This window comes from Lupinus angustifolius, chromosome LG04 (genome assembly GCF_001865875.1).
Source record: "Lupinus angustifolius cultivar Tanjil chromosome LG04, LupAngTanjil_v1.0, whole genome shotgun sequence".
Taxonomy (NCBI): domain Eukaryota; kingdom Viridiplantae; phylum Streptophyta; class Magnoliopsida; order Fabales; family Fabaceae; genus Lupinus; species Lupinus angustifolius.
The window spans coordinates 9,098,831-9,116,120 of NC_032012.1; the positions used below are offsets into that span (position 1 = coordinate 9,098,831).

Sequence of the window (17,290 nt, forward strand, 5' to 3'; positions counted from 1 at the left end):
TGGCTGTCAAAACTGCTATTTCGTTTGTCTTAATAATTTAACTACAATATTAAGAGTTCACTCAATGTCTCTCTAAATCAAGTGGTTTCTAGCATAAAGAGAAGTTTAGTACATGAAGTTCCTTGTAAGATTGATGTACTTGAAGGCAGAGTAACATGTATGATTAAAAAGTGCAATTTTCTTAGGTTGTAATTTGTAAACTTGTTTTGTGGTAGGTTAGATGCTATTACAGTGAATTAAATTTCTTGTTAATTGTTAAGTCAAAACAGCACCAGTGGTCTAGTGGTAGAATAGTACCCTGCCACGGTACAGACCCGGGTTCGATTCCCGGCTGGTGCATGAGTCATGTTTTTTGTTATTTTCCTTGATTGGATAATTTGACCTTGCATAAACCATGCACTTGAAAAATATATAGAAGTTCCACCCTTGAACCTTTTATTGTGTCATTGAAACACGTGGTGGACTATATATGATAATAGATGAAGCTAGCGTTGGACTCAAACCATGAACTAGTCTAAAATGATAGAAGTATAGAACTTTATGTATAACACATCACTTTCTTTAATAATTGCTTGTCTATCAACTACTATATCCCTTAGGTAGCACTTCAATTAGTGTTGGTTGTGAAAATTGTCCCTTGCACTTCTAACCTTCCACCCCTTTTAAATTAATCACAAAATTATTAGTGGAATGCCCATTTTGAGTCCCACATTCTTATTAATCCTATGTGTGATGGCACCATATTGCATTATTCGATGTGTTCATTTAGATTACTTTTTTCGAAAAGTTAACGATAATTAAAAATAAATGGTGGATAATGCAGTGACAGGGTAAAAAAAAACTCTTATATTGTCAGTGTATACATATTTTTCTCAATTTAAAAACATACACACTCTATAATTCATTTTCTCATTAATTTAGCCTTTAAATAATAATGTTAGTGACACAATTGCACTTTACAACTTAAAACGCATTTACACACTGTTACATATGATATGGTTAGTTCATTATTCAACCGTTGATTATAGCAGTCAAAAACCAATGTTATGGGGTAATACTCAAAAGATGTTAGATTGTCACACATCATATTATACCATAAATTCTACATCTCAACACACACAGCCAATTTTGTATGGATAAAAATTTGTAGTGGATTCCAACATGGAAACCCATAATCGTACAAAAAAAGTATGAACACTTAAATATTTATGTGCTGATACTATAAAGATAAAGATCATCTATTATTTATTTGTATTACTTTTTTAAGAGATAATGATAATAAAAATGAATAATAAATGATGAACTAATACTATATAAATCAATATATCCAGCCACCCTTCCCTAAATGGAAGTTCACCCAAAGTTATACCAAAATTTGGTTCTCTTAACTTAATAGCTTTATTGTCTAGTTAAAATTGTTTGCAAATGGTGCACTTAGATATAAGGCACTTTCCTATAAAATCCTTGTCAAAAACGGAACCATTGTGATTGTTTAACACAATTATTGTTTAATTAGTATAATTGGATTTTATTCACACAAAATATATACCTTAATGCCGACATAAAAAGCTAAAATAATACTTCATTCACTCTCATTATTTTTTTAGGGTATTTGTTACTATTAATAAGGGTGGTCTTTAATGCATAGCTAACTAATCTATCTGGCTTCTTCAGTTCTAGATTGAGAAATTCTACCCAAACACATTTTCCTTCTATGTTATCTAAGCTCAAATCTCTATAATACATCTATAATCTACTTGGTTGTGATGCATTAATTTATAAAATAAAATTAGGGATCATTAGAGCATGATGAAAAAAGGAGTGTTGAGTTTATTTAAGTGTGAAGTTTTACATTGAATATGCAATGAGGAGTAAAAGAGTTTATAAGAAGGAAAAACCCATAGAACTAATGTCTTAAAGTTTTAGTTCAAGATGTGGTGTCTCACTTGTGACTCTTCACTCTTCTCATACCCATGTAACAATTGAACTTCCCCAAATTAAGTTGACATGATCAATCAATTAATGCATGTGAGAATATCATAGCCAACTATAAAGATCAGATTTTGTAGCCAAATGAAGAATAATGAAAATAGCGTAGTGAGTGTCTATTAATGTTGCACGTGTGCACTGCCCCCAAATTTCATGGTTCCATGGGGAACATGAAAGCTGGGTCTTCCTCATTCTCACATGTAATAGATGTGAGTTTACATCAAAACCAAAGTCTCAATTTAGTTACTTGTTTTTAAATGGAGAAAATGCTGAAAACGATATATATATTCACAATTTAAGAGTATTTTATATTGTTAATATATTATTTATAATTTATTTTTAATTATTACTAACTGTTAAATAAAAGTAATACAAATAAATATGGAATGTGTATAAATCTTTACACTGTCAATATATGTCAATATATGTCAAAATATATATATATATATATATATATATATATATATTATACTTTTTATTCTATCCCTTCACCTTAAATTATTATATGAAATTCATATCTTTATGAAATAGATTCATTTTATTTTAAATCATGAATAGTGAGAATATGATTCAAACCATTGATGAAGAACCATATAGTAATTTTCTCACGTAATACCAATGAACAAAGTTGCCCCATTTATCCACACAACAAGGTACCCAAAATTGTGCTTGTGTTTGTCAAATTTTTGAGTGGATTATAAATTAGTTAATGAGCTTATATGATAAAAAAATAAAGTATAGTCATGGTTGGTTAGAGAAGATCGACTTTCAGGAAAGACCTGTTATTATAAGGCTTGATTTAATAAATCTCGTAAAGTAACATATCTTATATTTATCTAATTTTAGTTCTTTTACACCATTTTATCAATTTATTAACTAGTTTTATCAAACACATCAACTTATCAATCTTAAGTATTGGGTCAGACTTTTCAGCTTTTAACCAAAATTTTGTAAGTTTAGTCAGCTTTCTTGTCATTTCTACTATGATCACCTGGTCTAAAGCCTGTCCCAATTCTCTGTTCTCACCCACTAAAAATTCACACATAAGTAAATAACTTTTTTGAAAACAAAATAATACATTTTTATATTATTTATTCACAGTTAATTAGACCGAGACAGATGATCTCCGTCACATATTTGATATTTTGACCCAATCTCCACTAATACATAGACTTCTACTACTAATTAGGTTCAAATTGAGAAACACTAGCCGAGAAAAACTAAACGTTAGTGATATTGTGCCAAATGGTATTAATCTCAAAGCAAATGAAAACATAGACCATGGAATGTTACACTACTGAAAAGTTATATATCATTTTTAATTATTATCGACTCTTACAGAATAATCATATTATACATTTAGTACATATATATTATTATACTCTAACACTAATATGCCTAAATAACAGCCTCTAATGAGATCTTGTATCATATATAATATATACCATTACATCACATTAAAATGGGACAGCACAGCTATTTTGCATGTGTTCTGTGCTTCCTTAGTATTTTATGTTTTCATAGCTCTTCTTCAAATACTCTCATTCATTCACTTTCTCTCCCATCTCCTCTTTGTTCTTTCTCTGTCTCCAAACCCATAAACACTTTTTCTTCTATATTTCACAAACATGCCTACTCCTTCATCATCATCATCATCATCTTCTTCTTCTTCTTCTATTTGGGTAGTGTCTAACATAAAGCTTAAATTCTTTGCTCGTATAAGAAGGTTTCTTCACTCCAAAGCAGCCCGAAAGCGTTGCTGTGATCCCTCTGATCATATTGACAAAGAAAAAAGCACAGTTGAACCCAAAAACAAGGTTGAAAACCTTGAAACGGTTCAAGTTATGGAGAAGAATGTAGAGGAAGAGGAGGAATCTGAAATCGTGTTGCAAAGGAGTGTGAAGAAGCTTCACTTTGGAAGCTGTGAAGAGAAGGAGGTGGCAGCAAAAGAGATTGCAAGGTTAGCTAAAGAAGATGTTAAGGTTAGAAAGTTGATAACTGAACTTGGGGTGGTGCCGGTGTTGGTGTCTATGGCGGTGTCTGAGGTGGCTAGCCGCCGGAGATTAGGGTTGATGGCGCTCATCCACCTAGCTGATGGAACTTACACGTAAGTTTTGAAATTACTATAACATTTTTTTTTCTTGCCTTTTTTTGTTGCTATGCAACAATTTTTGCAACCTGAATGATCTGTTTCTAATGGTGTCTCATTATTCTCTGTTCCGGATCAATGATATATTATATATGAATGAAAAAAATTAAAAATAAAAAGAAACATTTTGATTAATTTGGAACATGTGATTTTCATATTAACTTTTGAATGCTTGCTCCCTAAAGTTGGAACTCGATCCTCTGTCCATTGGAGTTCCTGTCCTGTGTCCTAATCTAATTACTCTTTGCCAACAAATAAAAATAACATTTTATTTTAATTTTATTTTATAAAAATAAAATATTAAATTCATATGTTTAAACATAAACGGTGTGAGACAGGATTGAGGATACCATTTTGGGACAGGTGATCCCTATCCCTAAAGTTAATGTTTTTTAGTGTTTAATATTCCTAATCTTCTTATTTGATTTAAACAAAAAATAGAGTAAATAAAGTTGAAAAAATGACTTTTATCTTTACAATAGGGTGAGTTTGAATCTTTATGGATATGAGAACATCATTGAGCTATTTTGATGAAACCTCAATATCAAGCTTAATTACCTAAACTTTTATTAGGCAAAATAGAAAAAGTAAGCAACTCAATAAAATATAAGTCCTGTAATTAATTTATGTTTGGTGAAAATAACATATGTACTTTGTTTTATGTCGATATATTTCAAAAATAGACATAAGAGTATAAGACTATATCTTAGGTTGACATATGTGAGAGAAAATATGATATCTCATGACCCATGATATGAAATTAGAGTTGAATTCTTTGACATTAACTTATATAGTAGTAATATTGATCATCTCAATTAATGAAGAGACAAATACATATTTCTCTATTGTTTATAATAATAAAAATGTAATTTTATTATAATTAAAAAGATAGATGTATCATTGAAAATTATATTTTTCTTTCCCGCACTTGACTCTCTATTTTTTATTTTTTCAAAATGAGGACAAATAAGTAATCATATATACTCAAGAAATTGGTGAAAGTGGAGCCATTATGAGTCACCTGTGACTACCAACTTTGACTTTTGGGTACAATATTGATGGGAATGGTTCATGACTCCATAGTAAATTACTAATTTCCAAAACCACATTCATCAAAGTATTGTTCTATAAATTCTAATCCAAAGAGAAAAAAACAAATAACAAGAAATGAACATTAATTTTAAATGGAGACAAAGGAAAATGATATAGTGTGTGCATTGAAAGTGCCTCGAATTTAGAGTCACGTTTCTGCCCTATATGTTACAGGCTGTAGAAATATGAAAAAAGTTATCAAAATAATTAATTTTGGATTCATGACATTAAATCTGAATATGAAATTTGACAATATTTTTTATCAAATTTGTTCTAATCCCACTAGCACTATACTATAATGTGCTATGTCAGTATTAGTTGGAAGAGATATAATTAAAAAATAAATGACCAAAGTGTGCGCTGAGTGTGAATTAAATTGCTGGCTAGTGGGGTGATCTATAAGGAGACAAAGTTCATATTCAAACCACATTTTTGTCTAAAAATTTATAAATTATAGATTATAAAATCTTGGGTAGTTGATTAGATTCCTTTATTATAATTTTATAACAATGTTATGTCTTTTATTGATCTTCATTTTCCAACACGATATTAATTTCAGATTCTAGTTGACTTCACTCAGTTATATAAATGATATATGTTTTAGTTTAGTCGATTTGGCCAACTTATTATTGTTTATAAAAAAATTGCATTTCTTAATCCCATCAAAGGAAGAAAAATTGTTAGTGGATTGTTGAATTGAGTTGTTGACTAGTTTATGCTCACTTAGAGGATATTTTTTATGGTAATATTCATGCAATATAATGATTTATACATATTCAATATATTATCTACCATTTATTTGTAATACATTTATTTAAGAATCAATAATAATTGAAAATGAATTAATGATACAATGACAATGTAAAAAACTTTTATAATGTGAGTGTATACATTTTTGTACTAATATTTTTTCGGAGTGTGTGACTATCCCTCCTCCTAATAAGTGTTACTCCAACAAATCGAAATCTTACCTTTTGGTCCTCCGGGGTATTTAGCGAAACTTTACCTTTTAATCCTTCATGGTATTTAGCGAAACCTTACCCGATTGTATCAATGTCTATGGTTGACTTGGAAGGTATGAAATAATTGTTTCTATGATTTAGCTGCTGAAAAATGTTTCCCTTGTTTTGTTCAGGAACAAGGTTTTGATTGTGGAGGCAGGAATACTGTTGAAGCTACCAAAGAAAATTGACCTTTTAGATGAATCAACAATAAGTGCATTTGCAGAATTGCTCTTAACATTATCATCTCTAGCAAATACCCAATTCTCTTTTCCTTCATTAGATTTTCTCCCATTACTAAGAAACATTCTTGATTCAAGTTCATGTTTTGATACCAAAAGATCATGTTTATGTGCCTTATACAACATCTCAACAGTGTTAGAGAATGCAAGAGTTTTGGTTTCTAGTGGAGTTGTGCCTATTCTCTTGGAACTCTCCACAATGAAGGAAATTTCAGAGAAAGCACTAGCTACTCTAGGGAACTTGTTGGTAACTTTGATGGGAAAGAAAGCAATAGAGAATAGTTCAATGGTGCCAGAAAGTTTCATTAAGATATTGTTATGGGAAGATAAACCAAAATGTCAAGAGTTGTGTGTTTATATTTTGATGATTTTGGCTCACCAAAGTTCATCACAAAGAGAGAAAATGGCACAGGCTGGGATTGTTCCTGTGCTTCTAGAAGTGGTTCTATTAGGAAGCTCTTTAGCTCAGAAGAGAGGAATGAAACTTTTGCAATGGTTTAAGGATGAAGGGCAAGTAAGGATGGGGCCACATTCAGGTCCACAATCACCAAGATTTGCAATGGGCTCACCTATAAATCAAGGAGATGCAAAAAAGGGGAAGAAATTGATGAAGGGTTTGGTGAAACAAAGTTTGCATAGGAATTTGGAAATAATAACACAGAGGGCAAATGCAACTGGAGATTCTTCTAAACTCAAGTCATTGGTGATCAGCACAAGTTCCAAGAGTTTGCCGTACTAGGCCGGTCCTTATTTCTCCAATATGGTTGTGTATATCTATCATGCCATCATCTTGTCTAATATAGCCTCATGCACTCAGAATTTTCAATTTAGGCTACTTTATGAGTGCTATTCTTTTATTGTTGCATGGGACAAAAAGGAGATATAAGTGAAAAGTCGGAAAATTTACTCAGTTGGTTGGGTTGACTGTAAAATTATGGAAATCGTGTAACTTTTATAAAAATTACGAAAGTAATGTATTTTTTTAGTGAACTCGTGATTCTCATCCACGACTTTACTCAACTCGTCACTCTGATGCACGACTTTGCAGGAACTCGTGACTCATATGCACCAATTCCACTTTTTTCTTTCTCCTCAAGTCTCTTGTTCTCTTTCTCATTCAAGACTCCCATGTCCATTCTTAAATTTCTTATGGAACGAGATAAAGTGTCCAAAAAAATTAATATTGTTAGGTCCCAAACCAATCAAATAACATAAAAAAATATTTTTTGTTTTTTATAATTTTTATTTTAAGTATGTGTCAACTTTTAATTAGATTAGGACATAATGAGACATAAAAAGTGGGATGAAGATCACCTGTCTCAAAAGGTGTTTCACTCCATGTCCCAAACCAATTGGAATGTTCCATTTTATTATTTTTGACTTTTAAAATTTTTATTTTGTCTACATGTTAATATATGATTGACTTGAGATATGAAATGAGACACCGTTCCAGATATGTGATCTCCATCCTAAAAAAATAAGACTATATTACCTAATATATATACATTTAACTTTGATGTAACATACCAAATTTCACAAATACTTCTAATTAATACTTTTCTACTCAAGACGGACATAAATTATAGTTTTTTCCAGGCAAAATAGTTCATTTCATAAATTTACTTCAAAGGAGTATAAAATAATTGTAAAATTGGTGGGATTACCCTCTTGTTATGAACCACTATTTAATTTGTATAATCAGAGTTAGCAAGGATACTCATTAGGATTGTGATGCAGTAAAAAATAGAACATTAAAATATTTTATTTTTTCTCTTATTCAAAAACATTTTAAGATTATCACTTTTTTTCTAAGGTTGTCCCACATGGATATGGTGTTTATGTTGGATTCGAGGAACAAAAGTAAAGTTGAGGAAACACCCGAATATGGTGTATACTTCTTTGGGTCCCACATCGTTCTTCTTCTTCTTTAACACCACTTCTCTCACTTCTTCTTCCATGGCCTCGTTTCATTCATCGAATCGCCATCGTCGTTGTTACTCAAACCCTAATCTCACCACTCATCCCGAACCTGCATTGCTCGTCTTTTCCGGAGGCACTGCCTTTAACGGCGTCGTTGAGGACCTTAAGAACTTCACTACACGTGTCGCTCACGTTCTCCCTGTTTCTGATGATGGTGGAAGCACAGCTGAAATTGTTCGCGTCCTTGGTATAATTCTTTTCAATGTTTTAAATTGCGGTTGCTGTTACATTAAGTTGAAATTGCAGGAAATTGAAGCCGATGCGGCCGCAATTGTAGTCACCATGTGGTTGAGGAGACAATCAAAACCACGATATTGTGTTCTAAATTGCGGTTGCGGATGGTTTTTTCAAAAAACACTGACTATTAGTGTTTCTATGTTTGAAATGTTGTGATTTTTTTTATATGAATTTGATTGATTTGGGAACTTGTCACAGGTGGACCTGCTGTTGGAGATATACGTTCTAGGTGTTTGAGATTGTCTGATCAAAGTACTGCTGAAGCTCTTGCTGTTCGAAATTTGCTTGGTCATCGTTTAACGTTTGATCCATTGCAAGCTAAATCAGAATGGTATCACATTGTTTGTTATTCTCTTTGCTTCCATTATGGATCATTGGCATCTTGGATTCTATGAATGATATAGTTTTATTTATTTATTTTCATTCTGATATGGTTTGTTCAATGTTATTGAGGAATAGTATGCTAACTTATGTGATTCTGAGTTAGGTTAAATTACTCCTTAAATCCTCATAACCTCTATAGTTTAGAAGTTGTAACTAGTTCTCTATACTTAACACAAAACTATATATATCCCTAGCAGGAACTCATTTACAAAATTCTATAATTAGTAGAAACTAGGGGTTTAATTAAAAACTTATTTCAATGCAGGGACCTATTTAAATATTTTTTAAGTCTAATGACTTAATTTAAAAAAATTGAACTATAGGGACCTATTTAAAAATAGTGTAACTACGGGGACCAAAGGATAAATTTAACCAACTTTTAAAATTATAACATTTTTTGTACTTGTTGACATATATTTGTCTGTTTGGTACTCTCATTTTTATTTTATTTTAATTGCAAAGACCCTTATATTTTAGTTGCATCAAATTTTTATTTTAACCCAGCCCACGGTGACATCTATGTTTTATAGGTACTCTATTGTAGAAGGTGATCACTTTCTGTGGGAAGGTGTGTCGAAACCCTACAGGGAGACTATTCGAGCATTTCTTGTTTATTTTCAGAACCAGGTGGCATATTCTTTCTTATCCTGGGCATAAATATATTTTGTAAAATAAATATGTATAACTTGTGAATTTCTTAGATGGGATATTGCTTCTTACAGTATATATTCTTGTACCTCAATGGATATTATGTCAATATTCCTTTTTTTGTGTGGTGGGGGATCAGAGAGTGTGTGTGTATATAAATTATTCAGAGTATTGGTTTTGTTTTCCTTTATTGATATATATTATTGTAATCATCATCGCCAACATCATGAAAACTATTTTTTTATCAAGGTGTTTCAATCCTTCATGCACTTATTTCTAATTTGGCATGATTTGGCTTTTCTATTTTTGTCTTTATACAGATTCTCCGTCGGTCTGAAGAATCATTTTGTTTCAGCAATGGCAGGTCCTTTATTTCTGATTTAATGAGATGCTTGCCCTGGTTTATTTTTTCTTGCCCCATAGCCCCCCTCCATAAGTTTGCTTTTGTTGATCATATTCATTATGCTGTAATGACAAAAGGGTGCCCCATTGCTTTGCAGAAGCAGCTCTGGCATAATGCCTACGTGGCTATGCCCCTTAACCTTAAGTTTTCTCTTTCTGCTATCGTCAATGGATAAAGCTTAAAGTGTGTTGAAATGCTGTAATTTCTAGTGGGTTGTGCTGTGGGTGCTATGTTAATATTTCTGGCTATTGGCAAGAGTCATTAGAAATTAGTGATTGGTCCAGAAGAAATTTTAGGTTCATTGTAATGCAAATGTAATGGTTCTCCCTGTGATTTAACCATACAATAATATTTCCTTCTAACTGACATTGCTGTCTCACATTAGAACAAATTAACTGACTTTTATAAATTATGCAGCATCGGGAATTTCTTTTTTGCAGGAGCACGTATATTTTTTCAGTCCTTGGATGCTGCCATATTTTTGTTTTCACGCGTTTCAGACATCCCCCCTGACAGCTTGGTTCTCCCTGTGATTTCGACCAATGATAGACTTACATTAGGGTGTGAATTATGGGTGTGTTACAAATATATTTAACCATGTAATTATCTTTTGTTCTCTTGGAGGTTAAATGTTAGTTCTGAGGAATAAATTATTTGTTTTCTTGTTAAAAGGAGCTTGATTAGAAATTCACAGATTATTGACCTGTAATTTTGCTAGTTGTTTCTTTATCTTATATTATGCTCTAATATCTATTTAGGATGGAACTGTTATAAGGGGACAAAATGAAATTTCTCATCCAACAAGTGGAACAATGGAGCCGGTTAATAAGGTATGGTAGTGTATATTGTGATGTTATGCCTATCCATACAGTATTTTGCTTAAATTTCTACTGATCTGAAAAGAACTCGCCTGAATAAAGCCTGTATATATTTTCTAGATTCTTTTTAGTACAATGGTGGCAATGAGTTTTGAAACTCTGACCTCATGCAAACTACCCAAGTCCCTCACTGTGCCTTATCCTAGTGGCTCAATATTTTCTAGACTCTTATTGAAAGAAAATGAGCAGTTTTTGTTCAAGGGGATCTAGCAATTATAGTAAGGGTATTTTTTAGGTTAGTAATGATGTGGAGAGTGGGTGCTTATGTTCTTCAGATGTTGGTTTGGCCTAAGAAATATTAACCTTTTGGTGTTGATTGAGTTTGAAATGGACGTGAGTTCTTGTTGGTTTGAATTTTAGAAGATCTTGTGTGATTTTAATAATTAGATAGTTTATTCCTTTGATTTTTCCTCCTTTTATCAATTATGGTGAAGTAGTTTTAGCTTCCGAAGTAATGTCGAACATCGATTTTAAATTTAAATACCGAAAATGTTTTTCATTTATTTTCACTATTTGTATCTTACAAAATAATGATTTGTCAGTTGATCTATAGTGAGTGTCAAAGACTGTGTGTAATTTGTTGTATTGAGAATTTACATTGTGCTGCTGGTTCCTGGCATATTTATCTTATATTTTATTCTATTGATGTCGTATCATTTCATGGGTAGGAAAGCTTTTCAGCTCCATCACTTCCTTCAAAAATAAAACGGGTGTTCTACATGTCAAGTGAGGGAAAAAATTTGCTCCATGAGGTAAATGATGTGTCTTGTTGGACCTACTTGTTTCACATTTTGCAGGATTTCTGAAATGACTCTTATACATCATGGAAATCATTTATGTTAAGAAGTATGCAAAGAAGGCAAATGAACTCTTTTATGAGAAGCAGTTGTGGTTTCATGATATATTTTTTATACATCAATCATCACCCTTCTATCTGTATGTTAGATTTAGAGTTTATGATATATGATAGATCTCTTTCTCCTCGTTTTGCAAAATTTTGGGATTTTGGATTACTACTTGGCTGTACACTAGAAAATCCGTAATCATTCTAATTCCCCGGTGTACTTGAGTTGAGTGAAATGTCTTGATGAACTGCAATCCCCACAACCTTTTGCCCTCTCTTCTTTCTGTTCACAATTAAACATTTTTTACATTTTTTACATGTTTTTCAAGCTAATCAGTATAGTAAATTATTTGTCGGACATACAGAGATTGTCATGCTTTGCAAATTTTATTGAATTATTATTTTTAGGTGTTTTCTTTAGGATGATATCTTATATTATTTCCTACTAAATTTATTTTTCTTATAAAATAATAGTATGTATTAAAAGTAGCTACTTCGTAGTTCTTGAATCAGTGTGTAGTAAGCTTTAAGGAGCTTAAGCATTTGTCAAAATAATCATACAAAATAGACAGTAGAAGCATTGCCTTTTGCTTTTGGTATATTAGGTAGTGCATATATGTATGCAATTGTTCATTGCATTTCATATATTCATATGATTGTAGTAGTCCAACACTCCTCGTTTGTTCTGTGCTACCTGATATATTGTTTTTCTACTATAAAGTGGCTCTATATTTTTTGGTGTACTTGGACTACGGGGAGGGGGAAACACCCACTTATTTTACTAGTTTTCTTCTAATACTAACTATTATAGTGCGAAGCTTTCAATTCATTTACCTTATTGTAGGAAATCTATATATGAATTTGGCTATTGACCTCATAATCTGTGAACAATTTATAATTATAACTGGAAATTTGGAACTTCTTTCTCTTTTCTTTGAACAGGTCTTCCCCTCACCTAATGCTGCTGTATTGGAGCAGTTAAATAGTGTTGACTGCATTGTGTATGCCATGGGTTCCCTTTTTACTTCAGTCTGCCCTTCATTGGTAACATTCTTACAATTAGTATATATATAATATTTGTTCTTGATGAAGTGAAATTACACAATCTTTGATTTTGTTTCAGATAGTGCCAATTTTGAGCCTTCCTTCCCCCTTTTATTTTGTAGTTTTCATGCGTAGCATTTTAATAGTTAGCCATTGTAGTTCGAGAGCCAAAAGCTAGGCATCATGGTTGAAGAGCCCGGACCATATAAACTCCACACCAGAATCCTACACTTCCAATGTGGGACTCAGGTCCCATCATACCTTGCAATTAGATCCTAACAGTTAGCTGACCTACATTTTCTTGTAGGTATTACTAGGAATTGGGGAGATTATTTCTTCCAGGTCCTGCCTCAAGGTATTTCCTCATCATGTTAGTATACACATTTTCTTTGCTGATTGATAGTTAGTGCGAGCTTTCCACCCTGTGGTTAAAGAGGAATCTAAATGAGATTATGTTTAATTTACATGGAATTTTGGAATCTAAATAAGATTGTGTTTAATTTCTGTCCATATAATGGCACAATTGTGCTGCCATGTGTCACACGCCTTTGCTTTTCGACTTGTTAAGCTTATGTTTGTAGATACCTACGGCTTGAAGTTATTGAATGAAAATTAGTTATTGCTATCTTGCTTAGATGCAAATTATTTTTGGTTACATGAGATTCAGACTGCGCTATCTGTTATTGTGATCCTGCATTGCTTGATTATATTTGCTAATCTCAAACATTGAGAGCTACCTCTACCTTATTTTTTGAGTTTGTACTAACTTGATGGAAAATAAATATGATAGGTACTTATGTTAAATGGCACGCATGACCGGGAGACTAATGGCTTTTTGGCTTCTTCTTTTGTAACTGCCATTACGGATGCTCTAAATCGAACATATGGAGATCCTTCCAATCACTTAAATAATCCTGTGAGTGATCACAAATAAAACTTCTTGGTGCCAAATAGAAGACTTTATGACATTATATTGATTTCTGTTCAAAATAAAGCATTTGACTGGCATATGTTTCTCTAACAAGAACAAGTATTATAGGTTAGAATCTTTAGATGCACACTTCTTATCCTGTTCCAAGTGGTACATTGTCAATACATACATAATTACTTTATTAAGGTATTTAGTCAAATTTCATTCATTTTATTTCTCATTATTCAACGGAAATATCGCATCAAGTGCCAAATCTGTTTGACAAACACTTTTGTATTTATGTAACACTAATCCTTCCACAGAGTCATTACTAATTACTATCACAAGAATGAATTGTTGTATGAAAAGCAGTTGACCTTTTCTAGTTTGTTGTAATGTCCCTTGCCTTTATTGGTCAATTTTAGTATTTTCCCATCTCCTTCAATATTGTGTCATTGTCTGAGATTATATCTCCACTATCGTCCCACTGTCTGACACGATATGCCAGAAATGCCTAAGAAAAATATTCTAACCACTCTTTCTGTTTAATTAGTTTTGTAAATGTTTTTCTTTCTCTGATACAAGATGAAATATGAAGTATTACGAAAAATCTTCAAATTAAGTACAATTATCATAAAAAATGAAAATCAAAATGCACATTACACTGTATAATGTGATGAAAGAAATTTATTTGCTGTTTATGATTTTTTTGCAGCCGAGTCAATATATCAATACCCTTCTGGTGCCAAGAAATAGTGCAATTCCAGTTGATGTTGACTGTTTGGCTGCCCAAGGAATATTTGATGTGGTATGTATGCCAAATTTCTCCATGATGGAAAATAGTGGATGGATAAAACTTATTCTGTTTAGCATGATGAAGATATATACATTTTATCTTGAGCTTTATTAAACTTGTTTGGATGTTGGATCACTGTTAATGTTGAATACTTGAATGAACGATTAGTGTAAAACAGTTTTACATGCCCATATTGTATCACTGTTAATATTGGATCATATTTATGGTGGATCTGTGTATTCTTATTTTAGTACAATGCATGGTCATTGCATGATGCAATTTACTATGTTTGTAATCATCTTACAATTCTTATTTTTTTTGCAGATTGTGGTTGACTCCCTATGTGACTCTAAAGTTGGTATAATATATGATCCGAAATCTTTGATAAGAGCTCTTGCAGACTTAATAGACAGGTATGTGAAGACTCGAGTCAATGGCTTAATTGATACCACATGAGCATGAGAGGCTAGTGAAATTATTGTCACATGATTGTATATTCTTTTGCATTATTTTCTTTGAGTTCTAGGTAAATTAGTATATTGTGCAAAATCTTGTTTCAGAACTTAATATTCTTTCCCTACCAAATTCCGGTTGATTGATCCTCACCGATCAAGATTCTGGAATTGGTGGTAACACTCAAAAGTTCTCTTAATTCCCTATTTATTTTTAGCATAAATATTTGAGCATGTAGGGATAATCTAGTTTAAGATAAACAAATGCATGTAAAGTGTTGTCGTTGTATCATTACAATATATATTGAGAACAAAATATTCTCTAGTTAATGATGTCTGTGTTTTATATGTATGTGGTACATCAATTTTTGCTGTTTTACTAATCTCATGCAGAGCTTCGGTTTGTTCAGTGTTCTCATTTCTTTCATTTTTTCTTGAATGTTGAGAGTATTTTCTGCTATAATTTCCCTTTACTTTCAATCTAATTTAGCATGTATGCATAAACAGCTTCATTAGGCACTTACTCAATCAACCTTCTTTATTAATAAGGGTATCTCCTCACCCTTTTTGGGGAAGAACTAATCTCTTTCTGGGTGTGTGGTTACTCCTCTCAACAAGTGTCGCTTCCAAGAATTGAACACTTTAACAAGTAAAGTGAATTTTCAAGTATGTAAATTAGGAATATGCTCAAGAAATGATTAATAACATGACAGATATAAAAAAGAAGTATTCAAATAAGTTGCAAATAGAATGATATAAGAAATTTACTAACCTAGTTACGTTTGAATGAATATTTTAATTTTTACACAGGAACATAAAGTGAATATGATAAATTTATTTTAGTTAATTTACCAAAAAATAAAGGTTTACCAAAAATATTGTTATTGTTGAGTTACAAGTACATAAGAATATAAGATGATCACGTATAATAGAGCACAAGTTGCAAATAGAAGATGTGCACCGTTTACCAGCCCCAACAGATAATGGTGGGAAGCTGAAGAAGTTGAAGCTGATAATTTCATATGGGTCCCAATGGGTCCATTATACTCGTGGATGAACCTAAACCAATGTGGTGGTTGCGTTGTATAGTGGCTTTGTTGAGTAATGAACCATTAAAAAAAAATCCACTTACTACCTTTTAGAGCTTTGGTTAGGAGAGTGTAATTACCGACACATAAAGCCGAGGTGGTGGACAAAGATAACAACCTTATTGTGTTGTTGGCCACACCTAGTGATTGTTTATAACAAAATAAAGAACATTCTTAAGCTTGTTCATTGTCAAAAGGATATGCTATTTGGTTCCTAAATTCCAAATCATTCATAAATATGAACTATTCTTAGTTTTGCTTCATCCTAGAAGGAATTGTTTGATGAGAAATATAAATAAAAGGTAAATTTGTGTGATATGTTTAAAGACAAATGGTATAATTTTACATTGAAATAAATCTTGATTTGAATTACTTATTGGAAAGTATAAGATGAAAATTAGAGTTATAATTGTGGAAGATGTTGTAAACGTGTGGAACCCAAACTTTTATTTACTTTAATTCCAGACGTCTTGTGCTACATAAGATGTTGATTGATAATGTTGATGTATTTTCAAGTTACCATAAATTAATGAAAAGTTGAAGAAATTATTGTACTGTTTGGTGTGTAACTGTCTTAACTAACTTGAGTTGTTGCTGCATGGTTAATATTTCATCTAATCACTTAGATCGTTGTTTTTAAGATTGTTCTTAGCCGAATAAGAACATTTTTACTATATTTTCCACTGTATCATTCTTATTTTATGACTTTTGTTCTTAAATAAGAACAACTTTTTGTTGTTCTTAGCCAAAGGAAAATGAGGCGAGTTTCAAGTTACCATAAATTAATAAAAAATTGAATAAATTATTGTAAGGAAAAAGTAAATGATGTTCTTATTTCAAGAGGAATTGTAATAAATTATAAAATAATGTGAGACTCAAATAAAAATGAAGATATTGTTTGTCGTTGTCGTTGCTCTTAGATCTCAATTGAGTTCAGCATCAACATAAATGATGGCACCGTCCAGATAAGTTAAGATGGGAACATCGCAACTGGGTCGAGTTTTGAAAGTGTGGATCAAAGAAACCTACAAGGATCTGGGTTTTCTGTTTTTAGTTTTTTTACTTATTTTATTGATTTTGAATTTTTATAAGGATCTATTTCAGTTTCTGAAATGATATTCCAGGACTCAACGGGTCCTTTTGGCACTAAGCT

At 31.8% G+C, this 17,290-nt stretch overlaps 2 protein-coding genes and 1 non-coding gene across 3 annotated transcripts; all 3 read left to right on the forward strand.

Moving 5' to 3' along the window:
* On the forward strand, positions 269 to 339 carry TRNAG-GCC. Its single transcript has one exon. It is a non-coding gene; the product is annotated as a tRNA-Gly (tRNA).
* Positions 3,583 to 7,250, forward strand: LOC109345577 (U-box domain-containing protein 2-like). Its single transcript, XM_019584659.1, has 2 exons — positions 3,583 to 4,096; positions 6,366 to 7,250. Exons 1-2 carry the CDS (start codon positions 3,618 to 3,620, stop codon positions 7,210 to 7,212), a joined length of 1,326 nt encoding a protein of 441 aa, XP_019440204.1. The 5' UTR covers positions 3,583 to 3,617; the 3' UTR covers positions 7,213 to 7,250.
* Positions 8,274 to 15,452, forward strand: LOC109345576 (uncharacterized protein YNL011C-like). Its single transcript, XM_019584658.1, has 12 exons — positions 8,274 to 8,640; positions 8,889 to 9,021; positions 9,605 to 9,701; positions 10,043 to 10,086; positions 10,543 to 10,699; positions 10,884 to 10,955; positions 11,672 to 11,755; positions 12,790 to 12,891; positions 13,199 to 13,246; positions 13,682 to 13,807; positions 14,517 to 14,609; positions 14,922 to 15,452. The coding sequence occupies exons 1-12, from the start codon at positions 8,358 to 8,360 to the stop codon at positions 15,051 to 15,053; spliced, it is 1,371 nt and encodes a 456-aa protein (XP_019440203.1). The 5' UTR covers positions 8,274 to 8,357; the 3' UTR covers positions 15,054 to 15,452.